This window comes from Pholis gunnellus, assembly GCF_910591455.1.
Source record: "Pholis gunnellus genome assembly, chromosome: 5".
NCBI classification, from domain to species: domain Eukaryota; kingdom Metazoa; phylum Chordata; class Actinopteri; order Perciformes; family Pholidae; genus Pholis; species Pholis gunnellus.
In genome coordinates this window covers 20,546,277-20,565,452 of record NC_136531.1, presented here as the reverse complement: position 1 = coordinate 20,565,452, position 19,176 = coordinate 20,546,277, and the positions used below count along the sequence as shown (strand labels likewise).

Sequence of the window (19,176 nt, the reverse complement as noted above, 5' to 3'; positions counted from 1 at the left end):
ATGCATAAATGGGGCATAATGGGGCAAATATTTCTGCCGGACAGAAAACCTTGGGCAGCTATAGGTATTATACCAATACATTGCTGGTTGGCTTCCATGGCAGTGGATACAATATGTAATGCCTTTTTCACAGGGAAGTTTTGACATGTCACAGAACATGTAGGGTACATAATTGTGGATGTCAAGTGATCAGCAGGTAATGTTAATCCTGGTGATGTCCGACTATTTTAAAAGCCCCCTCAACCCGTGAAAGTGTGGAGATGTAGTCTACGAGATGAAGTTGTTGTGAATGTTTCCAGCTTTGATATCGTCAGTTGACTTGATTAAAGGAGGCTAAAATGCTGCCTTTTGCCTGCGTTATACACATTAACCAGCAGAGGGCGGCACGCGCCCACCAAAGGGAACACCCGGAAACAAAGAACGAGCCTAACGTCCAATCAAACAAGACTTCAATTTTAAACGAGAGACGGTAGTTCCTTCTCCCAGAAACCCACAACAAACACCAGAACTGACCCCAGCTGTGAGGTCGGGGCTCCGGGTTACACGAGACTCTTTTCCAGCTCACTTAGTCCGTAGATTTTGAGCTCCAACTGCCTCTCGTCGACAGCTGTTTCATGGGAACCCAGGAGGGAGAGAGAGGTGAGGCACCGAGACCGTGCTCCAGACCCGGAGAAAGCTAGCGACACGTAACGTCAACGTTAACTTACAGCTAACGCTAGCTGCCAGGTTACTGTAGCGCTGCTGCTGTCACCGAGCCTGTCATCACATTAACGTACACAGGCTACACTTTAGATATACTTTTTAATTTAAAGATTAACTGGAGCTCTCAGTTTAACGTTCTCTGACGATGTTCCCGTTAGCACGCTGAAGTAGCAACGTTAGCTAGCTACTTTTGACTGAACTCAACCGGTGAAGTTATGGTGAAACACTTTCAGAGGGGATCTAAAGCAGGCAATGAACTGTAGACTATAGTCTGATTGTTGTTTTAACATCCCAAACCCATGGCCACCGGTGTTATTTGTTAATAACTATATATGTCATTCACCGTTAGTCTTTAACTGAAGCTAGCTAGTTCAGTTCATCTTTATTGTCAGACTCGAGAAACATACAACACAAATAAGGTCCAACACACAACGTTACGTTGAAATATAAAGTGTAGTTATTGTGTGTGAGACAGGGAGAGATGACTCCCCGCTCTCAAACTTAAGTTTGCCGCGGATGAGCATCAAGAGTGAGCATTGTCACCCCTAGAGGAGGTTAAATTAAAACACAGTGAGTGTCTCCACACAATGAGCTCTAGAAGTCAAATCTTCCTTCATGGTACACTGATGTGTTCTTTATTAAGAAAGTATTCTGTTTAACCATTCCATGCCTCTCTATTTGTATTATTCTGTGGAACTACTTTCTAGATATTGAAGTCAAACAATGACTTCACTGTTTTAGATGATTATGAAGACTATTGATTTCTTCCACAGATTGGGTGGATGTGGCAAATGATCTACTCAGCAAGTGTCCCATAAAGCTGAGGCTGAGGAAACTGACGGACTGTGATGCAAATGTCTTCATTGCTCTGTATGAAAACATCTTGGGGGAGAAAGTTCCAGGTAAGATTAAGCTTCAGACCAGCCAAACAGTTGGTTGATCGACCGATATCGACATAGTAGACATCTATTTCAATAAGTCATTGCGTAGCTTATTATTTTAAGTAAAAGCGCCAAATATTCTCCATTTCCAGCTTCTCCGTTGTGATGATTTGCTGTTTTTCTTTGTCAAATGCGATATTAAGCTGAGTATCTACAGATTTAGTATTGCTGGTCAAACTGACAAAATGACCGCGTGATTAATTAACTCAGCAAATTGTCCGCAGAGTAATTAATGATTAAAACAACCATAATTTGTAGCCCTCATTAATATTCAAATCAGAGGGCCAAAACCACTGGCGGTTAACAAGCTGTGAGGTTTTACTTTAGAGCATGATCGCCTGAGTGTGCTTAGTATGTCAGGAATGTTTCCTAAGACCATTAAACATGCAATCATGCGACTGTTAATGTCGCTGAGCTCTTTAATACATTGTTATGTTCGAGAAAGACTTAAAGTGAAGGCCCTCCTGTGTTCAAGGAAGTGTGTGAATGCATGTGACTGTTGGCATTGCTGTGCATTTCCATAGTCTCTTACATGCTTTGGTTATATTTGCGTTTGTATTTCCTTCAGATTACGTTGCAGCGCCATGCAGTCAAGAGGATAACTTCCATAACGTTCAGTCTGTGATTGATTCACTTTCCCTGGATTACCTCCAGATCAGTCTCTCGCACATCACAGGTAACATGATCACTCTTTACGACAACATTATGTCATGTGCATCTATAAGAGAAGAGCAACTATGATAAACTGCTACATAAATTCAAACAAGGATCGACTTGAGATGGTAAGTTATTTTTAGTTAAGTTACTTTATTTTGGGCCCGTTTTCCTGATTTCATGAAGGGGGCTGCAGAAGCACGAGGACAATTACAGGACAAATGTTCTTCAGCAATGAAACAGATGAGCCCTGAGAATAATAATAATGGCTTTGTGTTTGCAGGAGAAAATGTTGTCAGAGGCGACAAAGAGTCTATCAAGAACCTTCTGGAAATCTTCGATGGCCTCCTGGAATATCTCAAGGAGGAGATAAGCGAGGAATCACAGAACGGTGGTAGGCAGATTCTTCTGTCACGTTTCCTTCATCAACCTGACAGATATTTATATGTTTTTATCTCCTAACAAAAGTTTTGCAAACAAAAGAGCTTTGTTTTATGTCACAAATAGGTACCATATCATTTTAATCACATATTTTAAAGCTTCATAATGTATAGAAATTCGCCAAAATGTTTTTCCGGAAGATTCAGCTTTAGTAACTAAAAAAAGCCGGTGCCATGCTGATGTTAATTAAAGAATATTAACACCAATGTGCAACAAAATACTTGACATGAACATTAGAGTATCGGTAAGGCCAAAGAAATTGTTAGTCGACTAACACTCATACGATTTTGTGGTCTCATCAATTAGTTGATTTAATCAACAGATCTGAAGTTTCTCTACAAACAATCACACAAAAGCACCATTCTAATTATTGTGTTAACCAGAGATGTGTTCATAAGTTTGTTGGAAGTCATTCATCACGGAAAAGCACAAAAATAAGACGAATCTACTGAAGAAATCTTAGTCGACTCGGACTAAATTGACCGATTAGTTGACTAATTGACTTAGAGGGGGCAGCCCTAATTATCTGAACTGTTATCAATCAATCATACGTACAATACAACATATTTAAATCTCATCAGGCTTCACAGAGCAGTGGACCAGAGGGCCATTTTCATGGCAGCCTTTAGCATCGTCGGTCCTCAGTTTGCCTGAATCGGCTACTTCTCCTTTTACGGACTGAGACATAAGTCTCTGTTTAGGATAGATTGCTTGTTTGTCCTTCAGCATGAATAGGATGTAATGTGTCCTGAACCCAGTTTAGAACCAGTTGGTGCCGGATTTTTACAGAGAACAGTCGGCTCTCTTCATGTGCCAGAACTGAGCATGCCTTTGTATGAGTGGACCGTCCCTCAGACCGCTGCCAAGCAGCAATTAGTAGTTAATGACTGTGTCTGCACATACAAGTGATCCGAACGTCTAAATGGCCTAATTAAACGTCCTGGATGTGCAATACTGAGTACAATGTAGCGAACAGCTGTCTGTGTACTGAGCTGTGGTGACATTGGTGCAGTGCGATGTCTGTCTTCAGTGTCTAACAGTGAACAGTTGTGCCCTGGGCTGGTTTGTAGTTGCTGTATTTGGCTTTTGAGTTTACATTAGTGCTTAGAACTACAACATGGTCTCAGTTGTTTGTCAGAGTTTGTAGGCTGTGTCTTTGAGGTAACATTGAATTTCCACACCAGTGTAATACTGAGAGTGAGAATTAAAGGTCATATGTGTTCGTTCCTCTTTTAATATTCCATGGAAGTCATTACGTGTTGTGATCACAAGTATTGCTTTCTCTTTGTCCTTTTAGTTGTGTGTTTTTTCCCATATATACATTTTTTTTTTTTTTCTCTCTCCCTCGTGGTCACTTGTTCATCTTTTCTTTCAGAAGAAGTGAATGACAGTGTGAGTGAGGATGTGTCGGATGAAACCAAGGAGCCCACACGCTGCAATGCCACACAGCAGGAGACTAAACTGGATGGAGGATGTTTGTCTTCCAGTGGAGAGTAAGATCTTCTGCTACACATGCTCCCCAAACACTAAGATGAATTGCATTGGAGATAAATCAATATTGCTCACAGGCCCATTTGTTCCATGTGACTGCGATCATATCGTTCAGCTTCAGTGCGTATCCGGCCTGTTACATCCTGTTGACACAACAGCCAGTTAGGCAAACTTTCAGCAGTAGTGTAAATATTAAAGGGATCATTTGCCACCTTTTTAGGTGGATGTCCAATCAGTGTTGATAGTAAGTGTAGTCCATTGACGCCATAGGTTCCTTAGTGCCTGCTATATTGACCGATAAAGTGGAGTTCTCACTCTGTATAATGTATCCACTCATATTTTGCGATGCAATTTCCTCTGTTGGAAACGTAACTAGTTAGTGCAACACAAGAGAACAAGGTGGTTCTGTTAAGCATGCCGCCTGACTACCCAGAGAAATACAAGCCGAACTATTCTGTGGTTCTTCCTTGCCATCAGCTGTGTCACTGCAACGTCAAATGACGGTGCTGGAATCAGGAATGCTATGACCCAATTTAAGTCAAGGCGTGGATCTGGAAAACTTGTATTTTACCATGAAAAACTCATCATTGTCATGTCTTTGGTGCCGAGTACTCATTGACTCCTTTTTATTAAAAATCGCTCAGTTTGAGAGTTTAAATCAGTTTGTCGTTTGATGAAATCAGGGAAAGTATACCACTGAAAAACATGCCTAATTTATTGTACAGTACTTGTGTGAACTTTGGGTTAATAATATCTCATCGTAACATTCAGGTCCGCTGTCCATTCCAGTAAAGATTCCCTCCATACCTGGAATGCTGAGGAGGTGGGATCAACTAGTGAGCTCATTGGGCTGGGAGTCTCAGCACGCACATTCACAGACAAACTAGAAGGTACGACACGCAAACACAGCCCACCTCTACCCCACTTATATGCATACACATCAATGGTTTGTCTCCCCCTTCATTTCCAGATGTTTTACAATAAGGTGTAACAGGAAAGCATGTTCCCTGACTAGAAGATTTCTCAAATGACCTTGCATTGCTGTTTGAAACTATTTTAGGCATTTGAGAGCGCCCACATTGTTTTATGCACTGATTTAATGCTGTTGGTTTAGTTGTCACAGTAGTTACCTAACCGGTATTGTTGCTTCACTGCAAACCACAGCCCAACCTTATCTACATAAACCAAAATAATTGCAGATATATGTTTGCTCTGTCACATCATGTTGCCTCCAAGTATCATAGATAACTATTATTATAATTTATTTTTACAATTTCATCAATCTCAGTCGAGGCTTAAATGCAGAAAACTCCTAAAATAGACATTTTAACAGGCAAAAATATAAGATCTTTGGTGATAGATAGTCATTGACTGCATTTCCACCATGTGAATGAGTTATGTTTTGATGAATTCAGAACCGAACTGGCAATGTTGACGTCATTTTGCATGCGCTGTAACCATTCGACGACCAAGGCGCTCCATTATTAAGATTTTAATTTGCAGCTGTTGTAACACTTTCAATAAATCGCATGATTAACCTCAGACGCAGTCACCACCTCTGGTCCTCTGGACGTCCAGGACGCTCCACTGACTGAACCGCTGCCCTCAGCCATCGCTCTGCAGCCTCCCTCTCAGAGCAACACCCCCCGCGAACCCGACACGGACCCACACCCGCCCAGCAAATCGCCAACAGCTGCTGGCTTCAGCCAAGGGCAGGCAGAGGAGGGAGCCGCTCCCGTCACTACAGAGGTAGCCTTATTCAATTCAGCAGGATGAGGGTCAATAGTTTTACAGTCAATAGACCTTTTATTTGCATGCAGGGAAAGGACATGCAGACTTTATCTTCCCAAAGTTCTAGAGGCAATGAGATATAATACTGCAGTGACATCAATGCAAGACTGTCTCTCTGTTCTGTTTTGTATATGTTCACTGATCATTCAAAGGGTTACGGTTAGGCCTATTGGTTGAATCAAAGAAAGGAAGAAGCAATACCTTATTCAAGATAATATAATACATCAAAGAAAAAGTACAGACGTACACGTATTTATAGTTTCATAAGGGAATTACTGAAACCAGGAACTGCCGTCTGACTGACTCAGCACACTTACTTAATAGCAGGCCCTGACATGCACAACAGCTTGGTATTGCGTGGCTACTTACACACACACGCACGCACGCACGCAGCTTAGTTATGGCTTTAAGATGTTCCTCTCCTTTCTTTGTAGTGACTTGACCCGTCACCAGTGTCATTATGTTCTAAAAGTCTTGTGTCTAGTCTCTGGTGGTCCATGAGAGACATAGATGATTTTAGAAAATGTACCTTTTTTTTTTTTTTTAGGTGCACAATATTGTCCGGTACTAAGCTGTGTCCCTCTGTAGTTAAATGGTAACGGTGTCAGCTCAGCTTCACAGACATTTATTTCTTGCTCTTTTCTCCTTCTCACACAGACCTCTGAACCGCCAGCTGAGACCGTTGTTACCAATGGACTACAGTCTCCTCCTCCCCAGCCTCCATGTGAGTTATTCAGTTTAAAATGTCGAGGGGTTAAACGGTTCAAACATCGTGCGAGTAAACCCGAGCACTTGATTGGATTGATAGTTATGACTGAATGGTGGATCTCCAGGGCATCTAGCACATTGTACTGTTTATCTGCTATGCCCGTGTGACTGCCATCAAGTGGAAATCCCCAATCGGAGTGAAGTGTGACTTTGTTCTCGATGTCGTGTTTTGCTCAATGTACAGGTGCGAGGGAGAAGTCTTTGTCCAGTCAGCAAAGAGCCGGGACAGAAGTAGAGGGGGAGACACTTGAGGTGAGAGAGTAACATGCCTTCACTTGTACCAGTTTTACAATAACCTCAAACCCACACAGACACGTTTGGATCCGTATTATTTAAGTATTGTGTTATCTCCAGCAACCCGGGTTGCTATGTTAAAAAGGTTGGACCCTGAAACTGACATATACAGTGACAATAAGTCACTGGTTCAACCCGATCCAGATGGAATTAAAAAATAAACATTGGATATTATCTTCAAAATACAAACACATCTTTTCTTTTTTCCATTGGCTCACTTACTCTGTCTTAATCCAAATGAACTTGAATAACTTTTTGTCTAATTTCAGCCGACCAATGGGGGTCCCAGGAGGGTTTTGTTCCGCACCAAGCCAGATGTGCTCTTCCTCACCCTGCAGGATGGGAGGACAGTCACAACCCTTTCTCCGCCAGAGACCGAGGAGGAAGAGCAAGATGAGGAGTATCTAGGTTATACACGAAAACAACCGGACAGCAGGATAGATCACAGACTTGTGACAGGCCTCAGGTAAGACAGGTGGAGTGCCGGAGAACAGTAGGAAGCTACAGATTAAGGAATAGCATGTCCTCATTGACATTATTACTTTATGAGACAATGTTTCTGACTGTCTTAACTATCTCTGCTGTCTGGTGTCTTTGTAATCGTCTCCCTGAGCAGGGAGGAGCCTCTGTCGTATCGCAGACAGAGGAACAAGCAAGCAGAAGAGGAGCTGCATCACTTATCTGAAAACCTTTCCCATCGACTTGAGGATCTCGATCAGGTGTGTGTGTGTGTGTGTGTGTGTGTGTGTGTGTGTGTGTGTGTGTATACGTGTATGTAGTTTGTATAAGGTCCCAGCATATTACATTATTTTCAAGCAAAAGCTATTGTGATGCTTTCTGCATGTGTGCGTCTGTTTTGTTTGGAGTTGGGTTGGAGTATGTTGTGGTCAGCTCAATGCAGTTTGCTTTATTTCTCCAGGATAAATACACATTTGTGAATTATCACTTTTACGTTTGCAACGTGTAATTCCTACAGATGCTCAAACGAGTTCTGGGGGAAAGCGGAGAGTCCAGTGAAGTCAGAGAAGAGGACAAGCAGTCCCACCACAGTGACAGCATCATGGAGTGTGGCAGGACTCCCAGACCACACACAGGTAAACACACAGTTAACACATTCATTGTCCTTTTAAGAGCTGCTGACACTAAAAATACATGTCTTGAATTGTAACATGTTTTAGTTTTAGGAACCGCTGGCGGCGAATCCACCCACCGGACACGCTCCTTATCCCCCTCCCCTCCACGGGTCCGTCGCTCCCTGCACGGACAGTTAGAAGATGCCATGGCAGAGGCCTCGAGTCTGGATGATGGGAGACAAACCAACCTTGCAGCTTCTGATCATTCAAAGCGAGGAGAGCTGCACCACAGACTGTCTCACAGAAAACATAGCAAGGTATTACCATAGCTATTGTTTTCCTTACTGCTTCCCCCTTAAATGTACCATATCTGGACAAGGCGAGTTTATTAATGCAGCACGTTGTAGACACAGAGGTAGGTTCAAGGCGCCATAAGACAGAATATACTGATATAATATATATTTTAGTGTTTTTAGTTAGTTTACAGCATCTTACGGTTTCTAAAAATTGCAAAACATTTTGCACCGACTAAAACATTCTAAAAGTTGGTATTAATAATATATAATAATGATGCCACTCAATATCAGTGTTTGATAAGTAAATAGCATTTTTTCTGTGAGATTTATTTCACCTGGATTGAACATAGTGCGTATTTTAAATAGGAAAAAGAAGACATTGTGTATTTGCTTCCTTGTTTTTTCATCACTCAATAACTAAAATCTCAGTTATTAAATGATTCTACTCATGATCTCATTTATGTTTAAAGTAAAAATGAATCTTTCTCTTTCAGTATCTGGAGAATGAGGCCTATCAGGAGGAGTTGAAAAGATATGAAGACAAAGAACGGGCAGATCTAGACAAGGCCCGCCTCAAGGCTCAACAGGCCGTAAGTCACTAGTATGACGTCTAGTATAGTATGAATACTCTCAGCCCTGTTTAAAGTTGTTACACAGAGCTTAGTCTGTTTCTCATATTGACACAATTCTCATCACAAGATTTTAAAGACTGGCTTTCTTAATAGTGACCTCGTGTGATGTTAAAAATCACCCCCTTAAGTCTATCTCGTGTTGTGCATTGCCAGGGGATAAGCAAAGTCTGTATTTTACTCAAATTTACTGATGTTATCCCCAAGATATGATGCCAAGGCTCTGTGTAACATCCTCTTATCTGCAAAACATTATACCATGTAATATTTAATGTTATAAATATGATTATGTAGACCTATTTATGTTAATGTGATATTCTCAAAGACCTCTTGCTCCGGTGAGAACGGGTCGCCATGCCGTGTAGCGAGATGAGCCTCTTGGAATTTTCACCCAAAATTCGGTCAAAACATTTATTTTCCCCATAGTCATTTAGTATTATGTTTGGAGAAATATAGTATTTAGATTGCAGTGTAAGTTTCCACTAAACAAATTATGGACATGACAGACTCTCATGTAACTAAGATCACAGACGACCTCCGTATTTATTACTAGAGTCCCCCCAGGTAACGCTAGTCCCGAGCGAATAGGGCTTTAGACAGTATATGAGTCAGGGGAGGATTTTCATTGGTTCTAACTGTTGTGACTGTGTTGCATCCATTTAACTGCTGCTTAAAATAACTTTCAGTTTGTGACTACGAGCTCTGTGCTGGTTTATGGTTGCTTGGTTCTTTACTTATGTGGAAATGAGTGACTTAGGAGAAAGATCACATTGATCACTTTAACAGATTTTACTGTAACCAAGGTTATTATACAGGCAGAAATGCAACAGTGACCTGACTTTCAAACAGTTCAAATCACAGCCTTGAGATACTAGAAGTGAAATAAAATGTGCACTTGTACTTGCTGCACTACTAAAATCAATATGTGAAAGCACATTTGTTCAGATAGAATGCAAAGTTTTAATGTATCGTAGAAAAATGCATTAAAGACGTTACGATACATTCAAACACAAATAACATTCCCTCAATTGTCATTTCACTATAAAAATATAAATAGCACGTAATTTGTTGTGTTCCAGAGTAAACTGAAGGACATTTTTACCTCCAACAGTTGGCATGAACTTGGTATGAAATGACAAAGGCGAAATAACTGCTGCTGTGCAGACAGCACAATTAATACATACAGTTAAGTGTGTCTGTGACTGTGTGTTTTGTAGGAGCGCCAGTACAGAGAGGCCATACTAAGGGATGTTTCCGAAGCCCCCAGACTGTCCCCAGTGAGAACGAAGGCCCAGCGTAGTTCACAACGTAACGTGCAAACCACAGCAGGACGGAGACGGCAGGAGGCCCCCAGGAAAGCTCCTTCAAGTAGGTCAAGACTTGTATATTCACCACATGGACCTTTCTATTATTATTGTACACGTATGATTAGTATTTTAAATGATTTTTCAGCACAACGGCAATGAGTATTTTCACTACCAGCAAGCAAAGCCACGCTTATCGCCTCTTACTGCTTTACTCTGATTGTGTTCCTTATTAGCAGACAAAATATTATTAGTTTGGACTGAAGCTTCAGCTCAACAGACTCTACAGTATTTCTTGTCCTCGTCAAACATCTCCAACTGCATAATAATGATCCACCTTAAGGCACATCTGAAACTCGGTTCATTCATGCCCGATTTCAGTTTCATGTAAGTCAGTCCCATCGAAGACAGAGTGAACACACATCAGGCCTCTAATGAGCAGTGGGGCTCCGAGACCGAGGATTCAGGAGTGCTCGTCTTACTAAGTTGTGACGACTGAGTCTTGGCAGCCTTTACAGACACCTTGTTCTTTGGCCGAAGTTTCTTCTTCGGCGGCGCGTTCGCCTTTTGAATGTTCATATTTCTGGCTTCGGGCTGGTTGGCCCACTTGCGTTGATAATTGCAGAAGTAGCAGCTCTGGTAGACTATGAAGTAAGGGCCGCAGTTGCGTTTGGTACAGCGGCACTTTCTGTCGCACATCGGGCAGTTCTTCATCAGCTGCAGGATGGCCTCCTCATCAACAATGTGCTGCACTGTTGGTCTGTTATGGGGCAGAAGAGAGAGAGAGCGGAGAGATGATAATGACACACTTGTTGTATGGAGCACGGCTACAGCTGGACACATGCACAAGTTGTCTCTGTGGATGTTGCAGGTGCAACAGTGGTAAAAAGCGTTAAAAACTGAACTGGGTATGATGAAGCTCTGACCTGATGTACTGTATCCGAACGGTCTGCCTTATTTTAAGCTACATGGTCAAAGTTATTCGTTGACTTACTTCTCCATTGTTGCAGTGCACGTCTCGGGTACATTTACTTGAATGCCTGTAAATTAAAATAATAATCAGTCAAAAGGATCTTTTATATTTGTTCAAGTTAAAACCAACCAAAAGAAAACAGAAGTTATAATAGAGAGGACTCTATTGGACAACTTTTACTACATCAACAGCAGACTGACCAACTGTCTTCACCAGGCTGAGGAACATCGGAAACTTACAGAACAGAAACATGTTTTAAAGGAGAATACAGAGAGAAAACTACATGGTAATAGGAAAACTGGGGACCTGATTAATCCCCTTGATATTGTTAAGTTCACAACCTATGCACTGCGGGAGGTGTGTGTCCTTTGGCACATCTGTTTTGTGAGATGTCAAAAACGCGTCCTTTGTGAATTGCAATAAATGTTCATGGGCCTCTGAAGCAATACTTCTTTTTGATTAATCCTGATGCTCAATGTTCATTTATTGCTGCTTCGAGTGAATGGTCTGCTGTATGATGTAAAGTAAGCTCATGAAGGGCTTAGTCTGCACACTCAATAGTGTTTTCTATACAAGACACTGTGCACAGACCGTCAGACTGCTATAAATAAATGCAGACGTTCTTATTTAAAACCTGTTTCTCCCACACATCTTAAAACGTGTTGACTGCTCATCGTCTGCGCTGCATCAACGAGGTCCCCCATGAACATCACAGCAGCCACACATCACCGTAATAAGCTGTCTCTACAAGAGAACCTTTAGTATTATTTATTCTCCACACATGCACCTCCTAACCACAATAGATCATTCACGGACTCACCTGTGCTTGTGACCTGGCCTGGTGGGCTGTCAATTACTGCCCAGGTGTCATGCAGCTGTAAAATACCACACAAAACAGACTCGCTTCAAACACCTGGTTGTATACAAAAATATTGTTTTATCTTGAAGGCATAGATTTGATTCTCTGAAGTGAGGTTGTATGATTTATCCATAGTCAATGTATTACATGGCGGTCAGCACACTGCCAGTTTGGACAAACAGACAGGAGTAGCAGCATGGAAGCTGAGCAATGTATTGCTTTGGACGGGGGCAGCAACAACAACGTGATTTAGCCAACTCGAATACATTCCCACCTAAAAAGCTCTTTCCTTTGGCACTACATTTCGTCAACTGTAGAACTTCCGTATTCCTACGCATAAATGCCACTGTGCTGTCCACTGTACTTTTTAAGTTGTTTTATTACTCAGCAGATCAGCTGTATGGGTCAGACCTTCGTGGAGGAGAGGTCTGAGTTTATGGAAGAGACAACAAATAAAATAAACAATTCATGCTTATGACAGCAATGAAAAGATGCCGTTCACTATGGAGACATTTGGATACCTTTATGAGACAGATGAAGACGTTTTGCAGAGGGGAAACGTCTGTGGAAGCTGGAGGCCAAGGAAGAGCACAAGCTATGTGGTGGTGCAGATGTGGACCTATAGAGCTGCTACGAGTAGGACTCGGTTATGACACAATTTTAGATTATGTGCGACTATGGAAATGTAAATTTAAAATTGTTATGAGGACTAATTGTTGGGAAAAATGCCACAAACTAGTGTGTACTCACACTGGTCAGAATATGTACTAGATAACTTGAGAACAAGTTGAAATACTTCCTTTTCACCAGCATGTTCGCTGACAAAAATGTACACATCATTATGCAACACTTTTCATACGTTTTGGTGAAGTAGCAATGAACTGCAGACGGCAGCCATCGGCTTACCTCTGACTCAATAGCAGGGTGAGCTCCAGAGGTTGATGGTGGTTCTCTGGGGGGAGACTGGTCAAGCTTCAGTTGTGATGCTAATTTGGAGGCCTGGTGGCTCTTTACTGGCGGCTCCTTCGGAGTGCATTCTGGGACGCCAGAAAACATTTGCTGCTCGTGTTTCTCTTGTATTGTGCTTTGTGAAGTACACGCCTGTGCACATGCAAATCATGAATGAGCCTAAGTCGTTATGCATTTATTATAAACAGCATGTAGGCCTACATCTCAATCATAAACACAAACCAAAAAAAGACGAGTTACCCCCACTAGAGCCTACATATGTACGGTAAATATTTAGTTAGAAAGATGTGCTGCAATGGTATATTCTTAATGAAACCGAAATCAATCAAAAGCATTTCTTTCATGGTTCGGTACATGTTGGTATTCAGCGCTATCTTACCTGGTGGTTGGGTACAGCGGTGCGTTTCAGCAAGTGTCTATCGAGCTTATTTGGCCGTGGTCTCAAATAATCCTCTTCGGAGAAATGATCACTGCAAACGCGTAGTTGTCTCAATTTTGCCAGTGGAGTGTCGCTGTCTATATTCAGTGCGACTAGCCACTGCTTTTTAAGGCCAATCGCATGCAGCGGAACCCGGTGGAATCTATATGGTGACCAGGACACTTCTTTGTTGCAGCAGCCCGGAAAAACACAAGGACGCACCATCTTTTTAAACATTTACAAGAGTGGATTTTGATTTCAGTCTGATTGCGCAACGGCACTTCCCTAAGTACCTGACCCAGACAGTTGGGCTGCGGCGTAATACAGTGCGTGGCACAGTTGCGCTCATGCGTAGGACTACGGTAGTTCTATGGTTGAGGAAATATAGTGCCAAAGGAAAGCGGTGAACATATTCTTTATATAGCTAACACTTAAACTAATATTGGTTTTAGGTAGGGCATGCTTTTAGTTGCCCCCATTCACAGCAGTACATTGTTCCGTGTCGGTACACTTGTCTGTTTCTCTAGGCTGGGGGGCGTGCCGACCGCCATCTACTGTACATGTGTTTTCAGGTTGTAGCTGTAGGTTTCAGGAAGTAGTGTTTAGGTGTGTTTGATCCTTTGGTGTAGTCTACGTCTACTATCGAAATGTTCGCCGCACTCAAGAGCGGTCAAGCCGCCTCTTGGATTGTGATGCTCGTCTATTTGTGGTGTTACGGTACGGGAGCTTGGAACGGTCAAAAAGGACGAAGGGACGATCTGTATTTCTGCAATCATTTCTCACATTTGATAAACCAAGTAAAGACATTATATTGCACATCAGGCTATATAAAGTCCATTGATAATAAAAAGGGTTTTCTTCTCTGCTGTTTTGTATTTAAAAAAGGGAGCTCTGAAGTTAAAATACCAAATAATCATCTTGACCCGTTTAGAAAAGGTTTCCGTCACAGGTTACCTGCAACTTCCAGTCAGGATGACCCAGACTACACCCATGTCAAATCTCAAGTTATTTTACTGTACTTAAATTTCCCCAAAACTGCACAGTAACACCATATGAAGCTTTGTATGGTCATAGTTGGGTCATCTTGAACAGTAATCCATTGTAAATTGCAGCTAACCTATGAAGGAAAGGTTCTTATGACTGATCAAAGATGATTATCTGGTGACATTTTAACTTTGGAGCTCCATTTTTCAAAAAGGACTAGTGTGGATTAGGTGACCTCGAGCTGTGAGGTTGCAGATTTCAACCAGTTGTAGTCTGATTATACTATGGTTGTAACGTTCTTTTTCTTGTCCTCTCTCTCTGCAGTGAAGGTGAAGGAGAATGAACTCCTTCCAGTGCTCCTTGAGGAGTTGCCCCACCTTCACATCTCCCCCCACGCCCTGGGTCGGATGTGGGAGCAGCAGATGCAGCAGGTGGACAGACTCCATGCCCTGTCATCCCCTCATAGCCAGCGTCGCAGCAAACTCTCAAGCCAGGTAGGACGATGTGGCCCCTACAAGTCTGCCATGTGCAGGGAAAAATGTGCCTGACTGTGCTCTTTAAAATCTGGAATGTACGATGTGGTGGAAGGACTGACGAATGAATATGTAAACGCCTGCTTCTCTGTCAGGTGGAAGAAGCCCAAAGGAAACATGACCTGCTGGTGGAGATCATCCGTAAAGACAAGGACCACAACAGGCGTCTGGTGAGCATCAACACATAGACACACATTCAAAAGGTCCCTTCACATTTAAGTAACCTTATCAACCACCGGTACAATGGATGTTTAGAGTGTCATCATCATATTTTTTTTACAAAACAGTGCACCTGCATGCAGACAGACTTCACCTGCCTGTTCTGCACAAGCGGTGTTTGTGAAACACGGCAGACCAGCTGAACATTTTTATCTTCCAGAGGGATTTCAAAGAGCGCATCCAACAGCAGAAGTCGACCCAGAACAGACAGAGGGAGCAGAGGCAGCAGGTAGCACGCGCCAAGAAGTACCACAGCGACTACCATGTCCAGCACCGCGCCCGCCTGATGAGGGCTCGCACCAAGGAGGAGAGGGTGGGTAGTGGAGGCCGGTCGCAACTCTGCACTCCAGTTCTAGGACTATGGCAGTGACTTAACGATTACTTCAATGTAGAATTACACCCAATTTATGTATTTAATGTCTTGAACATACAATGTCAAAGTATTGAAAAGTGCCACAAAAAAGGTCAATTTTTCCAGAGCTTAATATGACAACTAGGATTTGCTTGTGTTGTCTGACCAACAGTCCCGTTCAAACCCAAATATATAAAATACTCAATGATAAAAAAAGATTTTCCATCTCTTCTGAAACCCAAACTTTATTAGGCAAGTTAGGTCCCTGTTTTAAAGTATTTGTGTGGCTGCTTGAGAGGAATCAGAGCTGTAGAGTAATAACTTCACATATTAAGTAATACAAGTTACATCACAAACCATGGGAACATCTGGTGTTAGTCTTTTGCGTGATGTGTGGTTGTGTGTCTGTCTAGATGTTTCAGCAGTTGTTTGAGGAGGGTTTGGAGCTACAGAAAGTCCGGTTGAGAGAGCAGAAAGCCTACGCTAAGGAGCAGCGGCTGGAACATCAGAGACGACACCAGGACCAGATCAAGTCCATGGAGAACTACTACAAAGACCAGGTGGGACACACACACAGACCTATATAAGAACCAGGAAGTCACACACACACACACACTGTTGTATAGTTTTAAAATGGACCTACTCATGAATTCCAGGATGAGCTTTAATGTGCTTCCTCTCTTTCAGTTTTCACTACTCGCTGAAAAGCTTTCCCAAGAGCGGCAGGATATCCAGGTCCGGAAAAAATCTCAAGAAAAGGTAAACATTTGACTTAGTACTGCTGTCACAAAAATCTTTCAATTTGAATCTTATTCGTGCACAACATGAGCAATATGTTTTTAATCAGAGCTGAAATCTCACAAATCACCAACTTCAATGGACTCTCTTGTTAGAAAGCTGTGTGTTTTACTTAAAATAGAATAGACAAGATGTTTTGCTTTAACTTATTAAGTAAATGCAGATTGCACAATGTAATGGCTAATGATTGCGTCTATGCTTATGAAGGTAATAAAATAATAACACAGGCTACCGAGTCCAAACCAAGACAGACAACTCTTTGTTGCCTCCCATATTGTAAGCTGCAGCACATTACAGCTACACTCCTTCTGTGCTTACATTTCACAATAAAAGCTCCAGACAACTCTACCGAACGTTTTAAACTGCCTTTATTATAGCACGGAGATCAGGGATTGTTACTACTGTGTCCTGGTTTGGACAGCAGCCAGGCTACAACTCTACAGTAATACCTCTTGGAAATGCTTCGGGGTTAGAGTTTTAAAAAATTACGCAACAATTTCCTAAAACAGTAAATAAACGTGGACACCATGATTAAAGTTTATAACGCATCACTATTTAATGAAAGCCCAAATCAGAATCTCCATTACCGTAATGTCTTACCTCAGGCACGAGCCCACCGTGACCGTGGGCTGAAGCAGCTGACCGTGTTTCGGTCTCACAGCTGGACGCACTGACGGTAAAAGTGCAGGCGGTTTGTTCTTTAGTCTACGATGGCAGAGGTAATAACAATGATTAGCAACAGTGCATAACACAATGTGGCATTTTTAGCAATGCATTCAATGCATTCTACTACCGTTAGCTATAAACCGCTCACATCTGTCCGGCCGCGCTCCTCCCGGGGCTCTGCTTCGCCATGGCCGACATCGCTTGTAAACACAGCGGGCACAGCGGATGTCTTCAGCAGTCTCTTGGTGGGCCCTCCCATCAGCTCTGACCGCATGTCCCTGTTGTAGTCATCTGCTGCAAAATGCAGTGAGCACACCCGAAGACTCCCCAGTGCTGAGCTCGGTGCGTTCTCGTCATATTTGGGGTTTTGAATCGCTCGGAGCCATTGTTTGCAGCGTACAACATCTGTCGGTAGTCGGTGGTAGTTGACGCTCACGAGCTCCTCTCTCTTCTTCTTGTAGCTGGAGCATCCGGGCACGATACACCACGTCGGCATTTTTGTCTCAGTATTTGAGACTCCTTTAACTTGTTGTACACACTCGCGTTTGAAATGCCCACCTCCACGAGCTACCGGGTTTTTCGGGAAGGATTTGTTGTTGGGCGTCAGACGCTCGCACGCAATGCTTTCTGGTACATGTAGGCACTGCCGGCACGGCTCTGTCGATAGTTCAATATATTGCTCTACTTGTACTAAAGACATTAAACACAATCTGAGTACTTCTTCACTGCCATTCCCACAGGCTCTGCTGAAGATGAAGCGAGAGCTGCGTTCCAGGATGGAGCGTGAAATCGGTGAATTGCAGAAGATCATCATCCAGAACGACGAGGACGACCATTTCCAGGACCTGGAGGTCCAGGCGCTGCGCAGTCGGGTCCAGATGGCGTCCTTCCAGTACAACACTAGCTATCTGCACTGACACGGGGCTGTTTTAAGCTCCGCTCAATCCAGACTGGACTAACATCATAGGAACATGCTGCAAAAGACTTTGTTTCTGCTTTTCACAACTAAGGGTACGACATTCTGGCTGAACAATACCGTCTCCTCGAGATCTTCCCTCAGAGATTTGCACAAAATAGGAATTTAAGAACTTATACAAGTCCTGATGGTTATTAATTAACTGAACACACTCCACAACATGTAGCTATTAGCTAATTTAGCTAACTTCCTCTCACCTCAGCTGCTATACGTGACCTTAACGCCATCTTGGACCAAGTATCCTCCTTCCACGGGTTTTTAGTACTTGATAACAAGGAATGTTTTGAAATGGCTCCCTCACTGTGCCGTCTTTGAGTGCTGATATTGTAGCAAACAACTAGTGAAAATGTTCTTCCTCTTGCCAAATAGGGATCACAGATGCAAAGTTAACGAGCATGAATGTCCCACACTGACATTTTTAACTTCCATTTCCCCCCCTTATACGTGCGATGTCTTGCTTTTGTGACTTAACCCTTCCCGTGAATTATTTATTTTTAAGCTTTAATGTTTGATTTTTAATGAACCTGGTGCTGTGCTGTCCGATCACCAGGGGCGATGGATAATCAAGTCTTTCATGACTCCTCCTTTTCCTCAGATACACTGATTGTTTTCACTCTGTCAGAACTAAACGTGTCGTAGTTTTTAACCAACACAAATGGTAGCACTGTCCACTAATGTATCTAATGAGCATACAAATGCCCCTTTATCGTCATCCATTAAATGTGTGGGATCCTGAACTCTACTGGCTGGACTGGCTCACAGTTGCAGGTTAAGTGATTTGCATTAGGTACGGGTTACTGTTTTTGTATTTTACTGAGGTTAAGGCTGATCCTAATACAATTGACCAAAGTATCAAAAACGTATAAAGTTACGGAACAAATCCTGTAACGAGGCTTTTCCATCTGTAGCAAACAAAATAACATGAAGTCTGACATTTCTAATTCCAAAGCTGAAGATCAGATCAAATCTAACATACCTGTACTTATTGAATGCTAATGACGGATTTACTATAACTGGGCCTTAAATTATGCAAAAAAGGTGTTTT

At 42.4% G+C, this 19,176-nt stretch overlaps 2 protein-coding genes across 4 annotated transcripts; one reads left to right on the top strand and one right to left on the bottom strand.

Moving 5' to 3' along the window:
• The first annotated feature begins 474 nt into the window (after positions 1-474).
• LOC306696113 (centrosomal protein of 95 kDa-like) lies at positions 475-19,091 on the top strand. Of its 3 annotated transcripts, none has more exons than XM_079159633.1 (21): positions 475-639; positions 1,476-1,604; positions 2,212-2,319; positions 2,581-2,691; positions 4,117-4,231; positions 5,001-5,119; positions 5,773-5,978; positions 6,678-6,744; positions 6,973-7,040; positions 7,352-7,548; positions 7,699-7,801; positions 8,059-8,176; positions 8,261-8,472; positions 8,946-9,041; positions 10,298-10,448; positions 14,912-15,081; positions 15,216-15,290; positions 15,500-15,652; positions 16,105-16,251; positions 16,379-16,450; positions 17,896-19,091. In XM_079159633.1, exons 1-21 carry the CDS (start codon positions 615-617, stop codon positions 18,070-18,072), a joined length of 2,619 nt encoding a protein of 872 aa, XP_079015759.1. In that variant the 5' UTR covers positions 475-614; the 3' UTR covers positions 18,073-19,091. The 3 variants fall into 3 exon arrangements, with proteins under 3 accessions (XP_079015759.1, XP_079015760.1, XP_079015758.1); XM_079159634.1 differs by having other exon boundaries at positions 4,114-4,231; positions 8,267-8,472; XM_079159632.1 differs by having other exon boundaries at positions 4,114-4,231.
• LOC306696115 (uncharacterized protein) lies at positions 10,551-13,981 on the bottom strand. Its single transcript, XM_079159637.1, has 5 exons — positions 13,565-13,981; positions 13,123-13,317; positions 12,178-12,232; positions 11,379-11,424; positions 10,551-11,144 (listed from the first exon to the last, which is right to left on the bottom strand). Exons 1-5 carry the CDS (start codon positions 13,838-13,840, stop codon positions 10,808-10,810), a joined length of 909 nt encoding a protein of 302 aa, XP_079015763.1. The 5' UTR covers positions 13,841-13,981; the 3' UTR covers positions 10,551-10,807.
• Positions 19,092-19,176: the final 85 nt, after the last annotated feature.